The 26,835-nt window shown below is 38.1% G+C and overlaps 1 protein-coding gene across 2 annotated transcripts; it reads right to left on the reverse strand.

Annotated features, from left to right (window-relative positions):
• Positions 1–109: 109 nt before the first annotated feature.
• On the reverse strand, positions 110–24,192 carry DDX52 (DExD-box helicase 52). Of its 2 annotated transcripts, NM_001103238.1 has the most exons (15): positions 24,089–24,192; positions 22,808–23,000; positions 19,174–19,304; positions 18,017–18,202; positions 15,964–16,107; positions 14,978–15,089; positions 12,861–12,933; positions 12,163–12,366; positions 9,777–9,867; positions 7,788–7,910; positions 7,520–7,670; positions 7,271–7,346; positions 5,897–5,968; positions 5,150–5,242; positions 1,562–2,105 (listed from the first exon to the last, which is right to left on the reverse strand). In NM_001103238.1, exons 1-15 carry the CDS (start codon positions 24,173–24,175, stop codon positions 2,051–2,053), a joined length of 1,791 nt encoding a protein of 596 aa, NP_001096708.1. In that variant the 5' UTR covers positions 24,176–24,192; the 3' UTR covers positions 1,562–2,050. The 2 variants fall into 2 exon arrangements, with proteins under 2 accessions (XP_059733883.1, NP_001096708.1); XM_059877900.1 differs by lacking the exons at positions 22,808–23,000; positions 24,089–24,192 and adding an exon at positions 19,611–22,777 and having other exon boundaries at positions 110–2,105.
• Positions 24,193–26,835: the final 2,643 nt, after the last annotated feature.

Consider the following 26,835-nt stretch of genomic DNA (forward strand, 5'->3'; position numbering starts at 1 on the left):
CAGCAATAGGTCTCCATTTACGTAAATTCTGAAGATGAACAATTTTTGTCCCATCTAAAATATTTTAAGTTGGAGTCTACCCATCCTGACTCTAGAATAAAAGACTGACTAAAGGAAATAAGTAAGTTTAATTCAAATGTTGCTGAGTAAAGTTTATTACAGTATCGATGACCATAACTAACATTCATGTCAGGTGCCACTCCAAGTACCTTACATGTATGAAGTCAATTTTTTATTCCACTGTACAAAACTCAGTTCACTCAGTCATGTCCAACTCTTTGTGACCCCATGGACTGCAGCACATCAGGCCTCCCTGTCCATTGCCAACTCCTGGAGTTTACTCAAACTCGTGAGTCTGTGATGCCATCCAACCATCTCATCCTCTGTCATCCCCTTCTCCTCCTGCCTTCAATCTTTCCCAGCATCAGGGTCTTTTCAAATGAGTCAGTTCTCCGTATCAGGTGGCCAAAGTACTGGGGTTTCAGCTTCAGCATCAGTCCTTCCAATGAATATTCAGGACTGATCTCCTTTAGGATGGACTGGTTGTATCTCCTTGCTGTCCAAGGGACTCTCAGAGTCTTCTCCAGCACCATAGTTCAAAAGCATCAATTCTTTGGTGCTCAGCTTTCTTTATAGTCCAACTCTCACATCCACACGACTACTGGAAAAACCATAGCTTTGACTAGCTGGACCTTTGTTGGCAAGGTAATGTCTCTGCTGTTTAATATGCTGTCTAGATTGGTCATGACTTTTCTTCCAAGGAGCGTTTTTCATGGCTGCAGTCACCATTTGCAGTGATTTTGGAGCCCAGAAAAATAAAGTCTGACAGTTTCCACTGCTTCCCCATCTATTTGCCATGAAGTGATGGGACCAGATGCCATTATCTTAGTTTTCTGAATGTTGAGCTTTAAGCCAACTTTTTCACTCTCCTCTTTCACTTTCATCAAGAGGCTCTTTAGTTCTTCTTGGCTTTCTGCCATAAGGGTGGTATCATCTGCATATCTGAGGTTATTGATATTTCTCCCAGCAATCTTGATTCCAGCTTGTGTTTCTTCCAGTCCAGCATTTCTCATGATGTACTCTGCATAAGTTAAATAAGCAGGGTGGCAATATACAGCCTTAATGTACTACTTTCTCTATGTGGAACCAGTCTTTTGTTCCATGTCCAATTCTGAGTAATGGAATATTACTCGGCCATAAAAAGGGACACATTTGAGTCAGTTCTAATGAGGTGGATAAACCTAGAGCCTATCATATGAGTGAAGTAAGTCAGAAAGAGAAAGATAAATATCATATTAACACATATACAGAATCTAGAAAAAATGGTACTGAAGAATTTATCTGCAGGGCAGCAATGGAGAAACAGACATAGAGAATAGACTTATGGACAAGGGGAGAGGGGAGGAGAGGGTGAGATGTACAGAGAGAGTACCATGGAAATTTATATTACCATATGTAAAATAGATAGCCAACGGGAATTTGCTGTATGGGGAGAGAAAAGGAATCTCATTGTTATGGCTCCTACTACAAAAAGCCATCAACAAATTTAGAAACAGTGAAATAGAGAGATGAGTAGATTTATTCTTGGTAGACAGCTTGTGTTGCCTCTTGTCCATTTCCCTCCCACCACACCCCAAAAAAAAGTGGGTTCTCAAGCCTTGACTTTGCCATGTGGTTCCAAATGCCTCTCCACAGCATATACAACACCTGCCTTCACACTTGAAGGGAAAAATCCAGCTTACCACATTTGGGTGTTGTTACTTTAAGTACAAGCTTTAGTTCTTCTATAAGAAGTATCACTCTGGATTCAAACCACACGGATGTCATTGAATGTTTTTCCCACTGTATAATCATTTAAAAATCACCTACGAATTAAAACTTGACATGATACACTGAGAATTTAGGATCATTTTTCACCAGTCCCATGTTCTTGTGGTTGACTTCAAATATTTGGTACAGGTGATTATAAGACGATATATTCCATGAAAAAAACATTCATGCTGGAATTATGAAATCACATTGGCGATATAGTTCTTTTAAAAGTCTGTTTTTAACTTTTGTCCTCAGGAGCTACTTTCTTCTTGTTCTGACCAGTGACCTTTTTCCTGTGATAATGAAAGGAAAGTTGAATTAGAAATTTTAGATATATGTACTTTCCAAAGCTCTACCAGTTTAATAAACATTTACTGAAACCTCCACGATCAAGTATATGAGACATTAGTTAAAAAAAGCCGTGTCTCTGCCCTTTAGAAAAACACATCCACCTAAGTGAGACAGAAACACCACAATAAACTACATTACAACATGGCATAAAAGATTCTGACCTAATAAAAAGAATTCACATTGATTAACTGCTAGACACTGTTACAAGTGCTTTATATGTATCAACTCAGATCTTCTAACTTATGAAAAAAGATTCTATTAGTATCCTCCTTATACAGATGTGGAAAAGGAGGTGGAGTGGTTGAGTAACTTGCAGATCATCACACACTGGTAATATTAGATATGAACTCTGATATTCTGATTTTAGAGTCTGCTGAATGGTAAATGCCATCAACTAACTCTTAACCCAAGAAAAACACTTTTGAGAAAATAATCAACATTTGCATACTACAGTAGAGTAATGCCAATCAACTCAATCCTTCACTAACAGCAGCAGAGTTATTATTTATATAACTATTTCCATTACATATAGGGAGAAAGAGGCTTAAAGATGTGAAGTGATTTGTTCAAAATCACACAGAAGAGGTGATATTAGAGCCAGTTCTTGCTCCAAATCCAGTCTCCTCCACCCTCTACTACACCAGGGTGAGTCTGTGGTGCCTGAAGTGAGGTCCACTAGGCAACAGGATTTAGGTGTATTACTCAGTTGGGAAGCAGGGTCTGAAGATATGGACTTAAGAGTAATCAGCACAGAGCTGAGGCCACAGGTGTGGGTAGGATCATTATAGCAACATCTACAGTGGAAAGGCAAGCTGGTGTCAGATCAACTCTTATGTGTATGTTATGTTAAGAAGTATGGTTTTTAAATGTGAAGAAAATAGACAACTAAAGCACCTTAAGCAGGGGCTAGGGACAGGTTTATATCAAGTGTCCTCAAAGTCAGTGCAGCCGTAAGTTTTAATAACTTCAGGGCATAAAGGCTACAGACTTATAAAAATCAACAAAACATATAATTTAAAATATCAGTATTTCTTATTATAGCTCAACAAAGCCACGATCTTATGCTCTAGTTGATTTTCCATCTTGGTAAAAACTTTCCTCAGCTGCTAGTCAGTACCTGAAAAGATTGCACTTTCAATCTTAGCTTTACGATCACCCAAGAATGAGGTTCTGATGTACATGCAACAATTCAGAAAGAGCTCATCGCAGGAAAAAGTCTAGTGAGACAGATAAGGTGACAAAGCAGGGCAACCTCCTGTGCCAATGCACTGGTCTACTAATCTTCTACCAATCCACCCAGGAACTGTTGCCACAAAGAAGAAAAATAAAAAATGCATTAAGGAGGCACAAAACTGATTAGGTATGAATTAATCTTTCCACTGATGTATTTTTGTAAGGTTGTAACATTTATTCCTCCCGTTATTAAAGCTCAAAACCACTAAACCCTTGGGACACTCTGTACATGCCATGTACTGGGGTTGAACATGACTTCCCACAATTAATACAAAATGTCAGGCTGACTCTTCTCAGAAGGAAAGTGCAGGCCAGTTTTCTCACCTGGGTTCACCTTGTTCCTTCTACATGCCTAAATTTTACCTATCCCTGAAGATAATTCTACTTCTGTAAAACTTTTTGCAAACAACACCAATTCATAATGATTTTCCCTTCTCTAGCTTCTATTTTACTTAAAAATTATTTTCTAATTATTTTTTTCATGTATACTAATCTCCTTTCCCTAAGTTCAGGAAAGGGGTCTCATTTTACACCCTTTTAACATCTTACTACATATTATGTATGTAGTACATATGTAATACAAATACATGCAGTAAGGCTAAAGATGGACAGTAAGTACTTGGCAAATGCCCACATTTTATATATGTTATATATTAACTGGTACTGACAGAATTTAAAGTGTCATTTTTCTTAAATACTGGAAAGAATAGTACTATGCAGAATATTTCAGTCTACCTCCATGAGATCATGGTTTCCTAGTAGTGATAGGCAAAAAAGGTAGTCCTGTGTACATTCTAAAAAAAAAAGAAAAAGAAAAAAACTATACTTTGAAATTCTCAAAACATTAAGCTAAATGAACTTATAGTTTACTCAAGTTTATAATTTATATATAAACAAATTTGTGTATAATTTCATATAAATATGTAAATGTTTATAATTTACATATAAATTTATAATTTACTCAAATTATACTTTTCAGAGATGTTTCAACATGCTTCAGTGTAAATCCTACTGAAATCCTTTCCAGAATATGAAGCTTCAAGGAAGATTCCATTGATGTGAGTTGACAGTCCTAACAGGTGGCTTCTGTAGCGTGTCCAGATGCAGGCTGGGTGGAGATAGTGTGTCCATGTGTCCTAAGTCACTGTGTCTGACTCTTTGTGACCCCATGGACTGTAGCTCGCCAGGCTCCTCTGTCCATGGGATTCTCCAGGCAAGAATACTCGAGTGGGCTGCCATGGCCTTCTGCAGGGGATGTTCCTGACCCAGGGATTAAACCTGTGTCTCTTTAGTCTCCTGCACTGGCAGGCGGGTTATTTACCACTAGTGCTACCTGGGAACTCCATGTGGAGATAGTGGACAGTGCAATTCTAATTCACAGTGAATTGAAATCATATTTCCAAAGACGGAAAAAAAATTAATATGTTAAGACAAATTCCAAGATTGAATTAACCAAGTTTCCAAATCATTAGCAACCTGATATATTACTTTTATTAGATTCTATAATGGACTGTTGCTAATGTTTAGTCGCTCAGTTGTGTCCAATTCTTTGCGACCTCATGGACTGTAGCCCCCTAGGCTCCTCTGTCCATGGAATTTTCCAGGCAAGAATACTGGAGTGGGTTGCCATTTCCTTCTCCATAATGGACTGTAGACCTATTAAATTTTATTTCTAAAAATCTATCCTAAGGAAAAAGAAAGCCCATGTTATATGAAAATGACAGAGTCAAACTAACTTTTACCATATACTTACCGTTTATCCTTTGCTTTTTCTAAAAAATATTTTGGAGTTGTACTAATGCTCTCCCTTTCCAAGGGCTTCTTAATCATCTTTTTCTTTTGTTTACTGGAAGTTACAAAGAGAAGAAAGAACTGAATTAAGTGCAACTTAAATTTAGAGAGCTAAAACTAAAACTAGTTTTGGTTCTTGGTCACAAAATTTGTTTATCTACTTACTGGTTTATAGTGACAAAACTGTGTCCACTTTAATATACTAGTTTACCTAATAGTACCTAGAGCGGTAATCCAAAGAGAGGAAATTCAACCAATTTTTACAAAGGCACTGATTATGATTAAAATATGTGTCACTCATATCCTGCCAATAAGCGCTAGAGTCTGATTCTGGCCAATTAACTACTTTTTACTAGCTTTATGAATTAAAATCTGAGCATATTTCACTCACATTTAATATTTTAAAAATCTGAGTACTTAAAATTTCAAGGATGAAAAACTGACAGGGAAAGAGCACACAATATTCACAAGTATTTAAGTGGAAATATTTTTTACTTTAGATTTTTTTTTATAATTTACTTTATTATTTATTTTTATTTATTATTTATTTATAATTTATTATTTATTATTAAATTTATAATTTACTTTAAAATATTTTTACTTTAGAAGGTTCTAGAACAGTAATGTTGATAGAACCACAATGTACGAGTGTGAAAGTAAGAATGTACGTGCAAAGAGAGAGAACTCCGAAGTAAACTTAAGACTGTACCTTAGTAGTTTCTGGAAACCTTTTATGTATTCTGGGACAGGACATCCAGCCTGCTGGATAACATTGGCAACACTGAAAAAGGTACCAGTAAACATAAATTTGTATCTTGTCAAACTGTTGTTTATGTACTTAAACGCTCTGTACAACAGAAGAGGAACTAAGACTATACAAACAAGAAACTAATCCAGTCAAGTGTTCTGATCAATTATTACCAGAAGCAATCACATTGGACTACTGAGAGAAGAGTCTGCTGGACTGCAATCAAGGTACTGCTGAATAATTTTAGCTAGCAACCGATTCTACTCAACATGCATCAAGCCCTAACCAGCACAGCCCAGTGCTGAATGAAAACGCTAAAGTCAGAGTCACACTTAAATTTATTAAATCATAGGGCTTGGCTGACTTGAGCTTCTCATGTACAGTCACTTATTCAATGTACAGTCATTTAGAAGCTTTTGTAGTAAGTATCATCATTATCCCCATTTCCCAGATGGAAAAGAAAACTGAGGTGCACACAATGATATGGGGGGCGGTCATCAGAGTCACATGCTTAGAGCTGCTGAGGAGAACTCAGGTGCATCAAGGCTGCTGGAATACAGTCCCCTACGTATCACACGAGTCTGCTCACGATAAAACCAAGGTTGACAGAGCCAAGGCTCAGAAGGCACAAATCAAAATCTGTGCCACAACTGAGAAACAGGTCAATGTATAAACCACCTCCATCCACAGCTTGATTTGTTAGAAATATGAACTGCTGTCAGTTATCATCAGCCTAACATTACTGTAGGCAGCCCAAGTGTAGGAAATACAACTCAGCTTTTACATTAACATCTAGGATGATGGACTAAATTAAGATGAGATTCTAAAAATGTATCCATCATATGTTACCCAGGCCTCAAGGAGCTACAACTGAATAATACTGGAGTGTGTTACTAAAGCAGTTTTTCCTCTATGACAAGTGACCTGGGACTAAAGATAAACTCCATCTGCCCCTAAAAGTAATGGGAAGAATGTACCATGCTAAGAGATCATTTTGACTAGGCTGTAACATAAAGAGATTCAGGGATTAACTTTAACTATTCACTAATCCAAAAACCTTAATATTACCTTGTGATTAATATCAAGTGATGTTATTGGAAGAATTCTTTGAGTATGAAACTTAAATGAATATTCTCTTGTGAATACTTCCAAAATCTAACAACGGAAGAACAAAAACGAAGCCTTTTGATCGTTTTTCTTTCATGGCTAACATTTGGTTGACTAATATCATAAAAGAATTTGGGACATAGCCATTTTGTAATTATCCATCAATTGTGTATAAGAATAAAGAACTAATTTTGCCAACTTAATGCTAAGCTATTTCTCCTAATTTACCTTCTTAATAATGGTTTATCATCTTCAGTGAAAAATGTAACAGCTTTTCCTTTATGCCCAGCTCTTCCAGTTCGACCTAAGAGAAATCAGATCATTAAAAAAAAAAAAACTCATTTTTGAAGGGAATGGGACCTTCAAGATTCACATATACAAGTCACTGGATTTTTACAGTACTGAAAAAATGAACATGCTGAAGGGACTCTGGTAGACGTGCTAAGACAGATGAGTGGGGGTGGGCATGTGACTCACCTATCCTGTGAATATATTCCACTGAGCTGGTTGGAAAGTCATAGTTGATAACCAAGTTCACACCTTTAAAATCGATCCCTCTGGCTAGCAAGGCTGTACAAATAAGAACCCAGATTTTTCCTGCTCTGAAGCTGTGGACTGTGTTATCTCTCTGGTTAAGAGAACATACGAGAGATGTTTTAGCACCACTCTGGGAATGGAAAACAAGTGCTTCATAAATGCCAGTACTTAGTTCTTTGTTGCTTTGAAAGTTTACATTTGACTTTACCTGTTGCTGTGTTCTGTCTGCATGAATAACATCCACGTTAATACCTTCATATATGAGCTCATGAAAAAGTTCTTTAGCCCTTTCAATGGACTGAACAAAAACAAGAACAGGTGGATTGAAACCCTAAAAGAAAGCACACATAACCCATAATTAAGAATATAACTGCATCATTTCATAAGATTTTAATTCAATTTAGAAATTGCCAAATTTCTCAGACCTGTGGTCTAAGCCTGCCTCCATCTTCCTCAGCATGCATTCTCCACAATGGGCTTTTCCTACTTCCCTTCAACAGTACTCTCCATTTTGCCCATCCCCAAAATCTTGTCTAATTAATCCCCCTTCACCTGTCTACAGCAATGGATGTCTACTCCTTGAAATAAACACGTTTGCTTCTGTGCCTCAGAACATTTTTGTTCCTTCTTAAAATGTAGTAATTATCACTTTAATCCATTATTTATCCTAACTGTGGGTATTCCAAAAAGCTTAGTTCCTGGTTCTCAGTTCTCTCAAAATTATCTTATCAAGTTAGACAAAATTTAAGTTATAACTACCAGCTCTAAGCAAATGATTTTTACATTTTGTATTATCAAACCCTGATTCTCTCTCAAACCAGCTTTCTATATTTTCAACTGTCAGCATTAGGACTTGACCTTGTAATTATGGTCCATACATCCTTTCAGAATCTAATGCGAGATATGAAGCTGTCTAATAGGTAGTCAGACATTCACACAATTTCAGAAGGTTCACAAAACAAATTCATGCATGGCTAAAAATCCCTGGAGTATAATCCTATGTGAATATCTGTCAAAACCTTCTATTTCCTATTGCCAAGTGACATCAATAACTAACAAATAGCACAATGTGCCAAGCACTATTCTAAGTACTATATTTGTATCAATTCAGTCATAAAACAAAAAACCCCACTCCAGTGGGCCCTACTCATGTAAGGCCCCAGTTCTACATGGAAGCAGCAGAGTGGTGGGGGGAGATTTATATATACATGCATACTCTTGTTTTATTGCACTTGGCAGGTTTTTCATAAATCAAAGGTTTGTGGCAACCCTATGTTCGAGCAAGTCTATCGACACCATTTTTCTCCCAGCACCATTTGCCTACTTCTTGTCTCTGTAGCACATTTTGGTAATTCTTACAATATTTCAAACTTTTTCACAATTATTATATTTGCCACGGTGAGCCGTGATCAGTCCTCTTGGATGTTACTAATATAACACACTGAAGGTGATGGTTACCAAGTTTAGCAATAAGGTATTTTTAATTAAGGTGTGTACATTGTTTTTTTGACATAATGCCACTGCACACTTGACTACAGCATATATAAATGCAACTTTCCTACGCACTGGAAAATCCCCAAAATTCCTGTGACTCACTTAATTGTGACACTGGCTTTACTGTGGTGGTCTGGAACTGAACCCCCAGTATTTCTGAGGTCTGCCAGTTCACAGATGTGGAAAAAGGAGGCTTTGGGGGCATCAACTATGTCTTTTCCTAGCCTTCCCTGCGCTGGGGACAGAAAACTTAACTTTATTCTCAGAGGTGAGCCTCTCCACTTGGGACGAGTTGCTCCAATGTGCTTCTTACTGATTTGCCACTGGATTACTAAACACGACGGAGAAGGCGATGGCACCCCACTCTAGTACTTTTGCCTGAAAAATCCCATGGACAGAGGAGCCTGGTAGGCTGCAGTCCATGGGGTCACTAGAGTCGGACACAGCTGAAGCGACTTAGCATGCAGGCATGCATTGGAGAAGGAAATGGCAACCCACTCCAGTGTTCTTGCCTGGAGAATCCCAGGGATGGGGGAGCCTGGTGGGCTGCCGTCTATGGGGTCGCACAGAGTCGGACACGACTGAAGTGACTTAGCAGCAGCAGCAGTACTAAACACGACGCAGGAAAACGTGCTCAGCCTCCCGTCAGTAATACAAGGCTTGGTGAGCTTCATCAAAATTTGAAAATGCAGCCCAAATTTACCTTTTTAACAAGTTCTCTCATGGCCAGTAGTTTTCCAGTCTCTGAACCAACAAAGAGAAGCTCTTGTTCTACCGTCTCTACTGCAGAATTCCTGAGAAAGAAAACATATCTTACAGTGTGACAGCCAATCTTTGTTTTTCCCCATAAATTTTAAATAAATGAAAAAATTTACACATACCTCCAACAGAATGATTTTTTCCATTATCAATATAAGTACCTAATTATTTATGTTTTAAAGACAAAGTTTTTTGAAATTTACTTTTACCTAGAGAATAACTGCTTTACAATGTTGTGTTGGTTTCTGCCATTTAACAACGTGAATCAGTCGTAAGTGTATGTATGTCCCCTCCCTCTTGAGCCTCTCTCCCTGTCCTACGCCTCTCAGTTGTCACAGAGCTCCCTGTGTTATACCAAGGTTTTTAAATTTTAGTTCAAGTACAGCTGATTTACAATGTTGCATTAGTCTCTGGTGATTCAGTTATACACACACACACTTTTTCAAACTCTTTTCCATTACAGGTAATTATACATGGTTTATGTATTTTACCTTTAGAAGTTTGCATCTGCTAACCCCAAACTCCTGCTTTATCCCTCCCCCCTCATTCCCTCTTTGGTATTCCTAAGTTTGTTTTCTATGTCCATGAGTCTGCTTGTTTTGTAAAGAAGTTCACCTGTATCATTTTTAGATTCTACACATATTGTACAATATCACATTTGACTCTACTGTCTTCACTTCGTATGATCATCTCTAGGTCCATCGCGTTGCTGCAAATGGCATCGGTGAGTCGGACGCGACTGCAGCGACTCAGCAGCAGCGGCAGCATTCCACTGTGTATGTACATATCACATCTTGACCCGCTTACCTGTCAGTAGACATTTAGGCTGTTTCCACATCTTAGCTGTTATAAATAGTGCTGCTATGAACACTGGGGTGCATGTATCTTTTCAAATTAGTTTCCTCTGGATATATGCCCAGGAATAAGACTGATGTATCATATGGCAACTCTATTTTTAATTTTTTAAGGCATCTCCATACTGTTCTCCATAGTGGCTGCAACAACTTATATTCCCACCAACAGTGTGGGAGGGTTCCCTTTCCTCTACACTCTCTCTAGCATTTATTCTTTGTAGCCCTTCTGACGATGGCCATTCTGACTGGTATGACGTGGTGCCTCATTGCAGTTTTCAGTTGCATTTCTCTAATAATTAGTGATATCGAGCATCTTCTCATGTGCCTATTGGCCATCTGGATGCCTTCTTCAGAGAAATGTCTATTTAAGTCTTTAAATGTTCTCTTCTGATTATAAAAATGTTATTTCAATTAAAAAAAGACATAAACAATAAGTTGCCCACAATTCTACCATTTTACGATAAATTTTGATATTTTGTTGTGTTCTAGTCATATATTTTCATGTTTCCAATCTTTCAAAATCTTTCTAAAAGTAAAATTAATGGGTAAAATCAGAACATTTTAAAGGTTGCTTCATATGGCTAAATTTTTTTCATAATGATAGCAAAGGTTTATTTACAGACAGATAGTTGGAGTAAGGTGTCTCAAGGCTTTAGAAACACTCTATAAGCCACTGTAATATACTATGTATAAATACTTTTCCCACTCTGTTATCTCCTTTCATAATTATATTTATGGTGAATCTGTTCTATTTCTCTTTTTATACACAGGAGTTTTAAGTTGGAAGTAGCTAGGATATTCTTTATTATTTCATTTGGCTTTTTACTTAACACAGTATTACAAGCACTTTTTCATACAGCCACAATCTTCACTTTTACTACTTCATTTCCATTCTCCTGGCAACAAAACTGGAGTACATGTTCATTCCCTTCTCCAGGGAATCTTCCCAACCCAGCAATTGAACACAGGTCTCCTGCACTGCAGGCAGATTCTTTGCTGTCTGAGCCACCAGAGAAGCTCCATACTACTTCATGGGTTGCACTACAGTGTATCAAGGGGAAGTATTATAATTTCATAAAACTTTTTCCCTACCAATTAGCATAAATGCACCCCAAAATATTTTTAAAAAGGAATTATAAATCAAGTGGCTCAGTAACATCAGCTTCCTTCTCTCAGCCCTACTGAGTTAAGCCATCAAAGAGATTAAATCCTCTGGGTGGCCACAGAGCTCATGGTCATACTTTATGGAAGGGAAAAATCAACTAAACGCACGATGACAGTAATATCTACATGACAATATGAGAATGTCCCTTTAGATTATTCTAACACAGAATATCCTTAATCAATCTTGACTTTAAAGAATATGTTTCAGTAAAACTCTTTTTATTAATCTTAGGCCACACAACCTGTCTCTTTTAGTCTAAAATAATGACTTGTGTGGTTTTTTTAATCAGTGGGATAACGTGGAAGAATTACCTTGCTCCAACGGATACAGTAATGACACTGTCCAAGTTCAGTCTGCACCACTGTTCAACGTCATAGGCAAACGTTGCACTGAACATAGCTCTCTTCACCTTGTGGGATGTACAGGCCAAGAAAATGGAAGCCAGCTGGTCTCTGAACCCAGTTTTGCCATCTTCAAACAGTTTATCTGATTCATCTACTACCAGCCATTCAACACTAAGAAACAACAACAAAAAACATTTGTAGCTTACTGAACTGAAAGATCCAAGACACGTCACTAAACTGTGGGAACACATAAAGAAGTCAAACCACAATGACGCTTCTCAGATCTACATATTGTACCAGAAAAAGGTACAAGAAGAATAAGCAATAAAAAGGTAAAACAAGATCAACATAAATTAATGTACCTATTCCATTAGACCCCAAGGATATGAAGCTCCACTGGCAATGTCAGAACCTCAGATAAACGTTAGGAACTCCATCACCACTGCTGAAAGATGTGAAAAATTTCTAGGGAAACTGTACTAATTGCTTATCAGAATCTGTTAACTTTATTTCAGGCCAGATATTTCTCAGCACCAACACTGACTGAAAGCTGGCAGATAGCAAGCTCCAAAGGGCAATACTACAAGTATTATATTATAGTTGAGGACAAAATATAATCAACTTAATGAAAAACAAACATAAAAGACATTATTAAAGTAATGTACCTCGTTAGGTCTATTCCTGGAGGATCTTGTTTTAATAAATAGATTAGTCGATTTGGAGTAGTCACAAGGATATCTGTAAGGAAAAACAAATGGTACAAATTGCAAAACATTCATCCCTCTTGAACTAGGGGATTAAGCCCCCTGCATTTCAGTTAATAACCTCAAGTGGGGAGAAGTACTGATATGCACTATACCAATAACACAACAAACTAATGTACGTATTTTTTTAATCCATCATAGCACAAACTACTAAATCCTTACTCTCCTTTTATTTGACTTGCATGGATCACAATAAACTGTGGAAAATTCTGAAAGAGATGGGAATACCACACCACCTGACCTGACTCTTGAGAAACCTGTATGCAGCTCAGGAAGCAACAGTTAGAACTGGACATGGAACAACAGACTCGTTCCACATAGGAAAAGGAGTACGTCAAGGCTGTATATTGTCACCCTGCTTATTCAACTTATATGCAGAGTATATCATGAGAAACACTGGGCTGGAGGAAGCACAAGCTGGAATCAAGATTGCCGGGAGAAATACCAATAACTTAGGATATGCAGATGACACCACCCCTATGGCAGAAAGTGAAGAACTAAAGGGCCTCTTGAGGAAAGTGAAAGAGGAGAGTGAAAAAGTCGGCTTAAAGCTCAACATTCAGAAAACGAAGATCATGGCATCTGGTCCCATCACTTCATGGCAAATAGATGGGGAAACAGTGGAAACAGTGGCTGACTTTATTTTTTGGGCTCCAAAATCACTGCAGATGGTGATTGCAGCCATGAAATTAAAAGACACTTATTCCTTGGAAGGAAAGTTATGACCAACCTAGAAAGCATATTAAAAAGCAGAGACATTAGTTTGCCAACAAAGGTCTGTTTAGTCAAGGCTATGGTTTGTCCAGTAGTAATGTATGGATATGAGAGTTGGACTGTGAAGAAAGCTGAGTGCCGAAGAATGGATGCTTTTGAACTGTGGTGTTGGAGAAGACTCTTGAGAGTCCCCTGGACTGCAAGGAAATCCAACCAGTCCATCCTAAAGGACATCAGTCCTGGGTGTTCGTTGGAAGGACTGATGTTGAAGCCGAAACTCCAATACTTTGGCCACCTGATGTGAAGAGCTGACTCATTTGAAAAGACCCTGATGCTGGGAAAGATTGAGGGCAGGAATAGAAGGGGATGACAGAGGATGAGATGGTTGGATGGCATCACCAACTCAATGGACATGAGTTTGGGTACACTCCGGGAGTTGGTGATGGACAGGGAGGCCTGGCGTGCTGCGGTTCATGGGGTCGCAAAGAGTTGGACACAACTGAGCGACTAAACTGAACTTGGCCTCTAAGAGGCAAGAATATAATCATCCCACAGTCTGCTTTTCAAACATTCGTTTGTTTTTCAGGAAAATACTTTCCTTAAATGGAACTTTATTCAGAAGTTCAAGATAAAAGCCAAGTAAAAGAGTTTCTCTGGTGGATGTTAAGAGTAGGGATGTAAGCCAGTCTTATCTGCAGAATACTTCCATGGCAGGTTAACAACCAATAGAATAAAGCAGGGATCATCAGTCTCAGTACTACAGACATTTTGGTTCAGACAACTTGCTGTAGGAGGCTGTTCTGTGCACTGCAGAATGTGTAATAGTATCTCTGGCTTCTATCCCTCTAATAGTAGCACCTCTCCCCGGCTGTCACAAAATATCTCCATATATTGCCAAATATCCCTGGGGTGGAGGGTGAGGTGGAGAACCCCTGGTATATATTTATGTAACTACTGGGTGAAAGGAGATTTCTTTCAGCTTTTCTAAAAATCGAACTAACTACACTTTAAGAATTTTTAGGTGGCAATTAGGATATTTGAAATTTCCAAATCCCTTACACTTCAAGCATGAACTGAACTGAATTTACAGCTTCCATCCTCTTGAATGCATGCTCAGTTGTGTCAGGCCCTGTGACCCCATGGAGCCTGCCAGGCTCCTCTGTCCATGGAATTTTCAGACAAGAATACTGGAGTCAGTTGCCATTTCCTCCTCCAGGGGATCTTCCCCACCGAGGGATTGAACCCGAGTCTCTTGCACTGGCAGGTGGACTCTTTACCATTTGTGCTACCTAGCAATCCCTTACCAAATTTCTTAGATGATTTAGGTCCAAATTTCTTGGCTGCAACTGCTGCTTTGTGGATCATGTGTATCCTGAATCCTGTTCCCTCAGACAGTTTTACTAACTCTCGGTGAATCTAAAACAGAAATGATAAAAACATCAGCTGCTGAAATACTTGGATAAGATGTACAGTCACTTTTTTAGTATTTATAAAATAGATCTAGTATCAATCCGTGAATACCTGAAATTAAGCTTATGATAATCTGTAGATTAACTTGGAATCTTGGCATTTTGGAACATCAATGCCAAATAAGATTCAGTAGTTTCTTCAGGTCTAGTAAACCAGTTCCAAGAGATAAAATCAAAACTCTTCAACTCTGTATTATTTTTAAGAATAAAGTACCATTTCAAAACTATTTCATACTTGGCATGTTTACATTAAGCACACGGGGAGAGTCGAATGGATCACAGTATAGTTTTACTTTCTCAAAAACTGAGATGAGGTTTCCTTTTTTCTAAGTGAGAAAAAAAGTTTTAAAGAGGAACTATATATTACAGACCACATCCCACTACTGTCTGTGGCTCAGACAGTAAAGAATCTGCCTGCAATGCAGATGACCCAGGTTCAATCCCTAGGGAAGATCTCCTGGAAAAGGGACTGACAACCCACTCCAGGATTCTTGCCTGGAGAATCCATGGACAGAGGGGCCTGGCGGGCTACAGTCCATGGACTTGCAGAGTTGGACTCAACTAAGCAACTAACACACATATGTTACAGTAGCCTTCCAACTACAAGGATCTTAGAGCATATACCACAGTATAAATGCTAAGATCATATTTTAGAAAATTATAAGACTTTATGCAGTAAGACACTTAGAAGTATGCTTTGTACACAATACTTGACCATGACAAAGACACGGCCCTTCTCTTCTGGACCTTTCTATTACCCTCAAATAAGAAAGATGACTGGCAAACACAAACACATACTTTTCAGAAACTACAGGTTATACCTGGCTGGCAAGTTCTCGTGTTGGTGATATAATCAGGGCTCTGAAGCCTTTATTTGTGGGTTGTTTCAGGTGCATTAAAATAGGAATGCTAAAAGCCAAAGTCTTTCCAGATCCAGTAGGAGCAGAAGCCAGAAGTTCTCGACCCTAAAAACAGAGTATATTAAGTATAAGGAAGAGTACATACATTTTTAGTGCCAGTCAAATAATGCTACCAGCCATAAAAATAAAATTATACACAGCAAGTCCAGATACTCACATTCCCATCATTCTTCTAACTTCTCCCATATTTGCTTTTCTAACACCACCCATCTCTGCTACCACCACCCCAACGGAGTTTCTGAGCATTATCACTAAAGTTAATTTGAACTGGGTAAAGAAACTAGATAACTAAAATCCAAAGATAATCCACAACCATATTCCCATTATTTCAATTTTCCTTTTCCCTAATCCTCTTTATCAAAGTTAAATCAGAAAACCAACTTTTGGTCCTGGTATCTGTATTGCTCCATCCTTACGGAAAATTTTAATAAATAACAGAAGGACTAAATGTAAAATAAAAAGTGGTGATAACACCAGTGAGAGTCATATATAGGTGACAATCTTCAAAAAGTCACTGTGCTTTTTAAAGCTTTAAGCTAAGGTCACTACAGAAACAACACTTTAATGAAAATTAAAAGCAATTTTGCTATAATGTCAGTAAAAAACATCCTTCAAATATATTCTGATTTCAGTTTCCCAAAGAAAATGAAAAGGATTAATACAGATGAGGAGGGAGGGAACTCATACCCTTTGGCTACTACAATTGGGAAGGCCGCCTTGGTTATGTGGGGAGAAAAAGTCAGCTCTCACTACTATAAAAAGAAACCTCAGAAAAACTTAATTTCCAAAAATCTAAGTTAACTCATACCTCTGTTAACAGTGCATAAACAAATCATGGTATACTCATACAAGAGAATACTACTCAGCATTTCATATATCAGTAACAAATTGATACATGCAACATGGAGGAATCTCAAAAAAAGTTCACAGAGTGAAAGAAAGAAACCAAAAATAAAAGAACACATACTGAATGATGCCACTTATATGAATTCTATAATATACGGCAATAAGAACCAGAACAGGGCTTCCCTGGTGGCTAGCGGTGACGAATCCACCTGGAATGTAGGAGACGTGGGTTTGATCCCTAGATTGAGAAGATCCCCTGGAGGAGGAAATGGCAACCCAATCCAGTATTCTTGTCTGAGAAATCCCGTGGACAGAGGAGCCTGGTGGGCTACAGTCTATGGGGTTGCAGAATCAGACACAACTGAGAGATTAAACAACACGAAGAACCAGAAGAGTGCTCACCTCTGGGTGAGGGTGGGGTGGGGACTGAATGGCAAGGGTATGAAACTGCTGAAATTCACTCAACTGTGCACTTAACATCTATGTATTTTTTCGGTACTTAAATATAGCTCAATAATAAAAGGTACTGGGATATGGGAATTCCCTGGCAGTCCAGTGGTTAGGACTCTGTGATTTCACTGCTGAGGGTGTGGGTACAATCCCTGGTTGGGGAACTAAGATCCCACAAGCTGCGCGGCATGGGCAAAATCTTTTAAAGTACTGGAATTAAAAACAAAGTCAGGTTATATACAAGAATTCAGCACTTCTGAAATAGTTCTTGGATATTATAAACCAAATCAATGATGGATAAACAGAACATAGTCTCTATGCTCAGAAGATGAACACATTTAGTTAAATGGAAAATGTAAGTGCAGTTAGTGCAAATACATAGTATATAAAGTGTAAGATAAATGTTGCAAGAAAAAGAAAACATGGAGAATTGGGTGTTAGGGGAAAGAGTGTTGGTAAAGGAAAAAGATCACATCAAGCAGTAGTGATCAAGACAAATTTTATGGAGACACAGGTATTAGAGATGGAGTTTAGAGCATGGCAAGGATTTCAACAAGGGGAGATAAGGCGGAAGGGAGGATCTCACAGACAGAGGAAACAGAATGAACGCACACACACACACACGCACACACACCCACTTCGAGGCCTTCACACTCACATGCAGCATAACTGGAATGGCTTGCATTTGGATTGGTGTAGGTGTCTGGAAGCCTGCATCTAGAATGTTCTGAAGCAGTCGAGAATTGATTTTATATTCCTGGTCAAGTTGCTGAAACGTAGCAATTGGGTCAGGAAGATCAGTTCCTTGGACATGAATTTTATGTTTATTCCGGAAGAAGTTTAGCTGAAAAGTAAAATAAAGGGATTTGGTAAAATACATTGTCAGATGTTGTAAAGCAATAGTAAGTTTCTGAAATAAGCTTTAGTAGCATATGAAGCTTTCTAGTTAAATTCCAGGCCGTGAAAGAGACATATTAGGTACAATTTCCACCCTTTCATAGAAGGATGACCTTCCTAACAATGAAACCTATCTAGCCACACTTTCCACATTTAATGTGTCAATGCCACGAAGAACATTATTCATACTCATGTGCTACTGTCACAGTCACAATCTTATATAAACTGCTAGAAGACAGGCACTGACTCCATCTAGTTGCTTTATGTGGCACTTAGCACACAAGTGCCGATGCTTTCTAACGATCTACCCTAAAAGCTCTACTTATTAAGACTGAATGCCACTAGAAGAGTCAGGTGATGTTGGGTTTTTTTTTTTTTTTGGCTTTCCCACTCTCTGATCCAGACAGCCAAATTCTGGATTCAGGATTACTAAACGAGCTGAACAACACTCCATCTATAACATGGCAGGAGTGCAGCAAACTCGACAATGGCGTATTTGTTGTCTCTTCTGAAGTCCACTCCTCCTAGTCCCAAGTTAGAAAACAGGTTTCTTAAGAATTCCAACTCTCAAATCCCCGTCACATGAAATTCTTCAAAACCAGTGAGTTTAACATAAAGGATAAAGTGGGCCAATTTTATGTTTATCAAAGGGAAATAAATCTAAAAAAATTAATTCTAAACACATTCTCAAATTTGACCCTAAGTTTCAAGATTTTAAGATACTTTCAAGAATTTTAAATTTTAAAAATTTCAGCCACAGCACAAAGGCTACTTTAAGTTTTCATTAAAGTAAAATCTAGACTACTACAAATAACCTTCTATCTTAACAAAATCATACTGTGATGAACCAAAAAACCCAAGCACAGTGAAAAAGGCACAAGGCCAGAAAAACAATTAGGGTGAAGATATTTTTCTCACCTTTTCTTTTCTTAGCTGCTCTAACTTTCCTGAAGTTAGTTTATTTTTTCTTTTAACATTTTTATCTTCAATCTTTGCTTCCACAGATGATATCCACTGTATAGTAGAAACTTCTTCTTCAGAAGTAATTTCTAAAATATATATTTTTAAAAATTTAAAGATTTTAACTGTAACATTCTCAGGTGGCACAAATAGGCCATATCTTCACAATGAAAGAAAAAGTAACAGTTGATACAACTAGATAGTTTTGGTAACTGGCCTAGTTGACTTTGAAGTTTACGTGATAAAATAAATATGCAAGAATAGCTAAAAAAATTTTAAGAACAATAATTAGTAAAGACTACTTCTGGAATTTCTTTTAAATTTTTTTCAACTTCACTGATAAACTGCATATATTTAAAGTATGCAATTTGAGGAGTTTTGACATATGTATATACCTGTTGGAGTTCCCTGGTGGCTCCGTGGTAAAGAATCCACCTGCAATGCAGTAGACATGGGTTTGATCCCTGACCTGAGAAGATCCCCTGGCGAAGGAAATGGCAACCCACTCCAGTATTCTTGCCTGGGAAATCCCCTGGACAGAGGAGCTTGGCAGACTACAGTCCATGGGGTTGCAATAGAGTTGGACACGACTGAGTGACTAAACAACAGCAACAATACACCTGTTAAACCATCAACACATTCAAGGCCATTTTAATCAGTTCCCAAAATTCCTTGTAGCCCCTTATAATGCATTACTCCATTCCTAGGCAACAACCTGTATTCTCTCATTGTTGATTAATTAACTTTATTTTTTCCTGGAATCTTATACAAATGGAATCATATAGTATGTACTAAATTTAGTCTGGTTTCTTTCACTTAGTATAGTTATCCTGAGATTCATCCATTCAATCTATGTTGGAGCATGTATTGATCATTTTAAACCTTTTATTTATAGGGAGCATCCTATTGTATGGATATACAATCTGTCTATCCTCCACTGTCCAGGGACATTTGAGTCATTTCATATTTTTGGCTATTACAAACAAAGCTATTATGAACACAAGTATACAAGTCTTTGTGAGAACATAGGTTTTCCTTTCTGTTGGGTAAATTCTTGGAGCAGAACAGGTGGATCACATGGTAAATGTATGTTTATTATTATTATTTTTTAATTCTTTTCAATTTCTACCAAAAAAGCCAACTAGAATTTTAACTGGATTTGCACTGATCCTATAGCTCACTTTAGGGAGAAAGCATCTAGTTGCTCAATCAATAAACATGGTATGCCACACTACTCTACTGGGATTTATAACACAGTATTAGTCTCTCAGTTGTGTCCGACTCTTTGTGACCCCATGGACCCTGGTCCCCCAGGCTCCTCTGTCCATGGGACTTTCCAGGCAAGAATACTGGAGTGGGTTGCCATTCCCTTCTCCAGGGGATCTTCTCAACCCAGGGACTGAACCCGGGTCTCCTGAATTGCAGGCAGATTTTTTACTGTCTGAGCCACCAGGTAAGCTCATTTATAACATAAAGCCATGTTAACTGAAACAAGCTTGTACTGGTTTATGAATATAGAATCAGAAGTAAATGAAATAGAACAGAACCCAAAGACCCAAATATATATGGGAAATAAGTTACAATAAAAGCTGTATCTGAATCCAATGGGGAGAAGATGGATTATCAATATATTAAGATAGTCGGCTAGCCATCTGGAAAAAAAAATTACATTAGTTCCTTATTTACTCTTTACACCAAATAAAATCCCAGAGGGCCAAAGATTTCAATATAACAAAATGAAACTACAAATAAGAAAGTATGGGAGAATTAAAAAAATATATATTAATTTAATGCTTAGGGCACAAAAGCAAAAATAAATTATAAAGGAAAAGATATATTTAACACATAAACTGGCAAAAACAAATAAGATTATGAGAGGACAAGCTAGAAAACATGTGTAAACCCAGTATGCTAGACAAGAGTTAATTCGCTAACAAATTAAGAGAAACAGATGGACAGTGTAATAGAAAAAAGGTGCAATGCGACATGAGGAGGCAAATTATAACAACAGAAAAAGAAAACTCTCATACACTGCTGGTGGGCATCACCAACTGGAATGACTTTTTTAAAAAAATAAAAAATTATGCTCACTTTTATGAGGAGACAGTTGGCATTAACAGACCTGAATCATTACTAATCCACAAGACCTTGAATTCTCCCATTACAACTCTTTACATCTATCCGCACTTGCTACTCAACGATTACAGGATGTATCTGTGTGTTTCTGGTTGCCCAATATTTGAATCTTTTCCCTAAGCTGGTGTCAGGTCTTTTTAGAATTCATCTTGATAGAAGGCTTTATAGTAAACTTCCCTGTAGCCAGGAAAGGCAAATGACTTTTATTGCAACACTGTCACCAAAACTGTGGAAGCAAAGTAAATGTTCGTAACACAGAAACTTGTCAAACCAATTAATGGAACATCCCTACAATATATAGCAGGATACTATGCTATGGCTCAATGAACAAAGCAGTGGACTTCCTAATGATACCATGTTTCTGGTGGACAATTCCTAAATATCTAAATTTAAAATAAGTTTATCTGTTAACTATGAAATCCCACTTTTAAGAATTTATCAAAGAGATATACCCACACATACACAAAGTAGAATAACATTTACTGCAACACTGTAAAAGCAAAAGTGGAGAAACAAGTTAAAGGCCCACCACTTAGGAACTTGTCAAATCAATAATGGAATGTATAACGGGATGTGACGCTGCATTAAAATGAACAAGGCAGTGCATTTCCTATTCATTCATAACAAATTCCAAGATACAGTTTTTTTATAAGAGGGGTAGAAGGAAGGAAGTTTCAGAACAGAACAGCACGTAGAGTATGCAGTCATTCATGCTTTTTATGGGAGGTATAAATACATGTCAATAGACTATCTCTACAAAAATATCTAAGAAACTGAGTAACAGAGGTTGCCTCTGGAGAAACAGGGGACTAGAGATAAAACACTGGGAAGAAAATTTACTTTTCACCCTTGTATAACTTTTAAAAATCATGTGTAAGTATTTACTCTACCAAAAAGGTAAAATGGCTAGGAAACTTAATAGATGAACAAGGAAAAAGACAAATACCCCTATAGTTGAGTACTGAAAAAAAAAAAAAAAAAACCTTGTGAAAAATAGCCAATGAGTACAAACAAGTCACAAAACTTGAAATGTAAATATCCAGTAAAGCCTATGAAAAGATGTTCAATCTCACCAGTTATCAAGAAAATATAAATAAAAAAAGTTTCACTCATTAGATTGGGGAGGAAAAAAAAAAGACCAACAGTATCCAACACTGCCATGGCTGTAGGAAGTCACTTTGCAGTTATCTGTTCAAAGGAAGAAGTGTGCGTGCCCTTTCACCCACTGAATCCACTTTGGGGATGCTAATTACAGAAATAACAGCACCTGTATAAAAAGATATGTTTACAAGTATCTTTACTGTAACAATATTTGTAATCACAAATACCCTGAAACAACCTGAATGCTATCAAATGACAAACAGCCATATATTGTCTGACATGTAACCATAAGGTTGTACTATTTCTGTAAACGAAAAAAAAAATTAAAGACAAAAACCATAAATCAAGCCCTAACCTGAAGTTATCTTCTTCTTTTTCCTGTTCTGCTTCTTCCTTTCAATTTGGCTTTCTTCTGTTTTCTCTTCATCTGGTAGCTCCTGATGAGTTCTTAATGCCCCACAATCACCTGGGACAGGCTTTTTGTTTCCAAAAAAGTCCAGTCCCTGTAGCACCTCCGAGGAATCAAAGTCATATTTCCTTTTTCCTATCTAAAACCCAAAAAATTTTAAATGAAATCTGTGGACAGATTTGGCATTGTTATCACTTTAGCAGCACTGACAGTAAGGACGTGGGTACAATGACTCCCAATCTTTTTTGTCTTTCACCAAATATCTGTTGAGCTGACAAGAGTTTGGGCAAATGGAATCCAAGATGACACCTTTTCTGACTTTATAACAGTAATAATAATAATCATAATAGCAACTAGCACTTTTAAGCCTAACATTTAGCTTAATCTGCATAACAATAACACTGCATAATCAGGCAAATTTCTAACCATGTTTAGATATATTAAATTCCTCCTTCCTTCAACTACCCTAACAAGGTAAATAGCAATATTGCAGATGAGAAAAATCGAGGCATTAACAGGTTAAGCAACTTTACCAAGGTCTCAAAACTGGTAACTGGGAGGCCGAGGATTTGAACTTGAATAATCTGGTTCCAGAGTTCAAACTCTTAACAACTACACTATACCGTCAGAGAAAGAAGAAACACAGGTGTGGCACACACACAAAAATGTCTCCAGTCCCAATACCAAAGTTGATATTCAAGATTTTTCACAACTGGGCCCCAACTTCTCTCGATTTATCACTCACTACTTTCCCTCTGTAAGAGCACCCATTTCAAATGGTTCTTCTCACTACTTAATACGCCGTGGAGTAGCGGGAATAAAAAAAAAAAAAAAAAACATGCCCAGGCAAGCCAAGACAAACACCGTGAAATAATCTGTTCTCTCCTTTTGAGGTTGTTGCTGTTTTTCAAATTATTTTCCATCAGTTTCGGAAAAAAGATAATTTTTGAGAGTAAGATTCTAACGGTGCTTTCAATAAACTCAGAAGAGCGGCTAGGGAGGTGGAATGCAGGTGAAACATTTCCTTGCTAGACCCAACCAAGTCTACAGAAGGACAGGTAAACGGTTCATTCAGAAGGCTGCGGTAACCTGAACGCCAAATGAGGGGAAATGCCCCACAACCAGGCCACGGGGTCTCCGAGTGCGGGCTCCCCCAGCAGCCAGCAATTTCTCCGGCTCCCGCCCCTCCTCAGTTACTCGCGCTTCTGCCTGGAAGCGATACAATACCTGGAATCGAGCTGCGTCCGCTGAAAAGCGTCTCAAGTCGAATTTGGCCCCCACGCCGAGCCGGCGAAACAGATCGTGAGCATCCATCTTTACCCAGACAGCTCCGTGGTCTCATAGCGCCTGCGCAGAGGACTTCCTCTCCCAGAAGGCCTAGGGCGGGCGGAAGTGGCTTGGGGAGAGGGCGGGGCCTCCTGGTTGTGAGACGTCGGGCGGGTTTACCGAGTTACGGTCTGTCGTTATTTGTTTGATTAGAAAAATATTTATCTAAATCATGCCAGGCACTCACTGTTCTATACTTTAGGGATAGTTTGGTAAACAACACTACACAAATTTCACCTCAGGAAACTTATATTTTAGTGTTGATAGAAGATGTTAACAAACAAGCAGAATAATTCCTAAATCAGAAAAGTGACAATGCGACAAGGGTAAAAATGGAAACAGGGAGGTCAGTCAAAGTAGAAATGATGGTGGTGGCTTGGACTAGGGTGATGAGCTGAGCTGATGGAATTAAATGGGTAAATTTGAGATATGTTTTGGAGGCAGATCTAAGTACACCTGATGAATTTCATATGAGCGAAAGGGAGGAATCACTCCTATGTTTTTGTTTTAAAATCTGGGGTAAGTGGCATGCCGATTACTGAGTTAGGAAAGACGGAAGGAAGAACAGCTATTTTGTGTGAAGATGAGGCATGGAAAGTGAAAATCACTTCCTATGTTTTGGGCATGTTAAGATGCCTCATAGATTTCAAGTGGCGGTTAAGTCCAAGTGGGCAGTTGATTACATGAGTCTGAAGCTCAGGGGGAAAGGTCAGGGCTAGAAAAATAAATTTAGGAGCCATCAAAATATAAATAGTACAATGCGATCATGTCAAACAAGCATTTAACTTGTTAATTGAGTTATACATATTCAACCATAGAGTGAGAAATACTTTAAATTGTGTGGCTCCTTTACATTCAAGAAAAGCAAATGTGGAGTGAGGAGGAGATGAGGGCTGAGAGTCTGCTGAACCCTCTGATGGAGTTGGTCCCTAATTCTCTCTAGCAGGAGCAGCTTGTTCCAACTGTGTCTGCTCTTTAAAAATAAGTAGTTTTCACGAAATGTGAAAGTTCAAGTACTTTTTCATCTATTTCTCAATGAAAACAATTTATCTCAGTACAGGAGGGGAAAAAATCAACTGAGTTTTTAGGAAATGGAGTATTGGTCTTCAATTTGGCACATAAATACGGCCACAATCATATGTAAAATCAACATGTATGAAACCACAACTGCTGTAGTTTATGTGTGATTTAAGGAATTTCCAAGAATAGTTACTTAATAAGTTTTTTCTTTATGAGCTGACTTTAGAACCCAATCCCTGTGTAAGTGGTGACAAACCTATATGTAAAAGCATGATCATAAATTGGAATACAGAATGAAGCAGGGCAAAAGCTAATAGAGTTCTGCCAAGAGAACGCATCAGTCATAGCAAACACCCTCTTCCAACAACACAAGAAAAGACTCTACACATGGACATCACCAGATGGTCAACACCAAAATCAGGTTGATTATATTCTTTGCAGCCAAAGATGGAGAAGCTCTATGCAGTCAACAAAAACAAGACCAGGAGCTGACTGTGCCAAATGCAGACTTAAATTGAAGAAAGTGGGGAAAACCACTAGACCATTCAAGTATGACCTAAATCAAATCCCTTATGACTGTACAATGGAAGTGAGAAATATATTTAAGGGCCTAGATCTGATAGACAGAGTGCCTGAGAACTATGGACAGAGGTTCGTGACTCTGTACAGGAGACAGGAATCAAGACCATCCCCAAGAAAAAGAAATCCAAAAAGCAAAATGGCTGTCTGAGGAGGCCTTACAAATAGCTGTGAAAAGAAGAGAAGCGAAAAGCAAAGGACAAAAGGAAAAACATACCCATTTGAATGCAGAGTTCCAAAGAACAGCAAGGAGAGATAAGAAAGCCTTCCTCAGTGATCAATACAAAGAAATAGAGGAAAATGATAGAATGGGAAACACTAGAGATCTCTTCAAGAAAATCAGAGATACCAAGGGAACATTTCATACAAAGATAGGCTCGATAAAGGACAGAAATGGTATGGACCTAACAGAAGCAGAAGATATTAAAAAGAGGTGGCAAGAATACACAGAAGAACTGTACAAAAAACATCTTCGCAACCCAGATAATCACAATGGTGTGTTCACACTCACCTAGAGCCAGACATCCTGGAATGTAAAGTCAAGTGAGCCTTAGGAAGCATCATTATGAACAAAGCTAGTAGAGGTGATGGAATTCCAGTTGAGCTATTTCAAATCCTGAAAGATGATGCTGTGAAAGTGCTGCAATCAATATGCCAGCAGACTTGGAAAACTCAGCAGTGGCCACAGGACTGGAAAAGGTCAGTTTTCATTCCAATCCCAAAGAAAGGCAATGCCAAAGAATACTCAAACTACTGCACAATTGCACTCATCTCACACACTAGTAAAGTAATGCTCAAAATTCTCCAAGCCAGGCTTCAGCAATACGTGAACCGTGAACTTCCAGATGTTCAAGCTGGTTTTAGAAGAGGCAGAGGAACCAGAGATCACATTGCCAACATTTGCTGGATCATCGAAAAAGCAAGAGTCCCAGAAAAACATCTATTTCTGCTTTATTGGCTATGCCACAGCCTTTTACTATGTGGATCACAATCAACTGTGGAAAATTCTTCAAGAGATGGGAATACCAGACCACCTGACCTGCCTCTTG

This window comes from Bos taurus, chromosome 19 (genome assembly GCF_002263795.3).
Source record: "Bos taurus isolate L1 Dominette 01449 registration number 42190680 breed Hereford chromosome 19, ARS-UCD2.0, whole genome shotgun sequence".
Classification (NCBI taxonomy): Eukaryota; Metazoa; Chordata; class Mammalia; order Artiodactyla; family Bovidae; genus Bos; species Bos taurus.